At 43.8% G+C, this 2,771-nt stretch overlaps 1 protein-coding gene across 3 annotated transcripts in view; it reads right to left on the reverse strand.

Moving 5' to 3' along the window:
• Nucleotides 1-435: 435 nt before the first annotated feature.
• LOC123249048 (RAB3A interacting protein) overlaps nt 436-2,771 on the reverse strand; it is a 55,077-nt gene continuing 52,741 nt past the window's right edge. For all 3 annotated transcript variants that reach the window (XM_044678015.1, XM_044678012.1, XM_044678013.1), the window contains exons 9-11: nt 2,460-2,559; nt 2,308-2,377; nt 436-795 (exon numbers count right to left, since the gene is read on the reverse strand). In XM_044678015.1, coding sequence (XP_044533950.1) covers nt 713-795; nt 2,308-2,377; nt 2,460-2,559 — 253 coding nt within the window. In that variant the 3' untranslated portion in view covers nt 436-712. The remainder of the gene's footprint in view (nt 796-2,307; nt 2,378-2,459; nt 2,560-2,771) is intronic.

Below are 2,771 nucleotides of genomic sequence, written 5' to 3' on the forward strand. Positions count from 1 at the left end.
CAAAACATCATTTAAGGCCCTGCCCCAGTCCCACATTTTCCATGAAGCATTTTCCAGCTATTCCCATTCATCTCCTGTATCTCCACACTTATCAGCACCGAGGAGCTATCTAGAGTTTCATGTTTATTGGGTTGTATCCCCACCTAAATCCCAACCTTTATAAAGTCTGGTCCCATGTGGGGCATTGCTCTTGCATCTTCCAGACTAACAAAGCACACTTTCATTGACCAGTTTGAAAAATACAAAGCTAGATAATATGTGTAATTGGCTTATAGAAAAATCACTATTAATGTACAGATAGTGGTAGTTCAAAATACAGCAAGGAACTAGCATTTTAAATAAAAATACTCCTAGATCAGAGATCTGAAATTCTAAAGTATTAAGAAGTCCCCTCACATGGCATAGCAGAACTAGACAAGAAAGCAAACACACGTCTTCAATCTAACATTTATTAATTAGATTTTTTTGCAACTATAAATTACAATCACAAATACACCTGCAAGTCTTTGTGTCTTAGTTTGTTCAACTAAAGTTTTACACAGTGTACACAGCATGTGTCAGTTTGAAACAAATCACAGTACTCCTTGGGGTGTTTTGCAAATCAGGATAAAAGATCTTGGACCCACTCCTTGGAAATAAATATCAAGTGACCTTACGAAAATTCAGCCACTTTAGTTATTCGGTGAAGTTCATGCATATTCAGTGTGGAGAATTAAAGTTCCTCCTTGAAATATCCCAGTTTTGCCAATGACATCTCTTTTCTCAACTGCATAACTTCCCAAAACATCTGATCAACTGCACAGAAGAGGGAGGGAAAAAAGACACATAAATCATTAAAGAAAGACCATCCTAAATTCTCATTTAAATCTATCACTGAAGCATATGTGAAACCAAAGGATTAGTTTAACTTCCATCCTAAGGCTATTCCCAGAAAAATTGAGTCTGTGCTTTTCTTCTTTGTTAAAAACTATTCATTATTGTAATTTATTTCATGATGGCTACGGCTAGAACCTTAAAACAGGTATTATGGTAGATAAGCTAGAGTATTTAAATAGACTCCAACTTCGTCAGAGATTAATGCTAAGCTTGTATGGTAGTACTACATGCTTTTGTCCAAGAGGAAGAAACCCTGTAATGTCACTTGCAGTACAAATGTTGTCATCATCAATGATTACAGTTAATGCTCAATTACTTAAAAGCATATTATCTGGTTCTTTAGTCTTATTCTGGCTGGCTGCCTCCTGGACATTTCTGAGCCCCTTTATTAAAAGGTGAGCAAGAAAAAAAAGAAGAGATTCAAATTCAGTTACCCAAGTAACAATGGTAAAAGATTTATTATGGAATCAAACTGTGGAGAAAAATTAATTGGAGTAATTGCCTGTGGATTTAAATGACCCAGCCCGAGCGTCCTGCTCCTTGACAACAATGGCTAAGAGTTGGCTGTGTGACAATCTATGAACATAAGTAACACTGTTCAATCTACTCTACAGGAGATGCCTAAAGCATACAGACGCAAACTTTTAATTTGAGAATCCTTCAAATGTCATTTACATGGTTCAGCCACTGCAATTATGGCTGTCTGGGAAGAACAAATTTAAAATACACCCAAACCAAGGAGGGGAGAGATTAGTTCTGAAAATGCCTGGTTTCACACAAAATTAGAATTTCTTTGGCTCGTCTAGATGAAAAGTGACAAAATACCACTCTCTGCTTACGGCTAGGGAGATTTTCTGTCCCCAGCAAAAAAGGAACAGGTAAAAGCCATAAATTGCATTTTATTCAGCATAAAATTAATACGGCCATGACAGACCGCAATGGGGATGCAATATTCTTGTCCAACACCCGCGATGACCTCGTTTTTAGACAGCTGTGTCCAAACAGGAAGACTTTTCTTGGGTTTTGAGTTCACATCCCATTTTTAAACTTGAAACTGGAATAATGTGAGAATTATTAATAACATTAAGGAAGGCTGTACTAAAAACGAACACGTGCTCGACTGTGATTCCCCCGGCCATGCCAGTACAGTTTCTCCTGATTTAGAACCTGGTCATCTTTACTGCATTCAGAACGATCTTTGCTGCTGCCACTTCCTATAGGAAGCAGAAAATAAGAAACAAAGGCGTTGTTCGCCCTTTCAGTTCGCCCCCCACTAGACCGGCGTGAGCGCTTCTAGCCTCGGCTCCTCCTTCCACTCTGCTCATGCTCCCTGGAGAGAAAGCGGCTCCCTCAAAGGAAGCCAAGAAAGCCTCCTCCAGAGCGACCCTAAAACCCGGGCCCAGCCTGGGCGGCGGCCAGGCTGCTACTCACCGTCCTGCTGCTTCACGAGGCCTTGTTGGATGTAGCGAATGTACGTGAAGAAGTTACACACGGACGTGATCTGCGGCCAAAACAAGAGGGTCACAGGCGGTCCGCACGCCCCCGCGGGCACCCCCTCCCCAGAGGCCCGCGGCCGTACGCACCCTGTATCTGCAGAAAGGGGAGATGTAGTAGTAGCTGCTCGAGTCTCCCAACTTAATTCTGTGCTTGCACGGCTTGCTCTGCCCGCTGAGCGCGCACTTCCTGCAAAGCAAGGACAGGCTGGGTTACGCCGCCGGCCCTTCCCTTCCACGCAGGATCGAGGACACTAGTGGGGCGTGGGGAGCGCCCTGTCTAGTTGCGCAGGCTGAGAATCCCAAGCGAGGCCAGGAGGCCCTCACAGGAGCCGGGGGGGGGGGGGGGCCTTCCTGGGCTCGGCCTCCCCGTGGGGTCTCCTCCAATCTCTGGGGGGGGGG

The sequence above is a fragment of the Gracilinanus agilis genome, chromosome 5 (genome assembly GCF_016433145.1).
Source record: "Gracilinanus agilis isolate LMUSP501 chromosome 5, AgileGrace, whole genome shotgun sequence".
Classification (NCBI taxonomy): Eukaryota; Metazoa; Chordata; class Mammalia; order Didelphimorphia; family Didelphidae; genus Gracilinanus; species Gracilinanus agilis.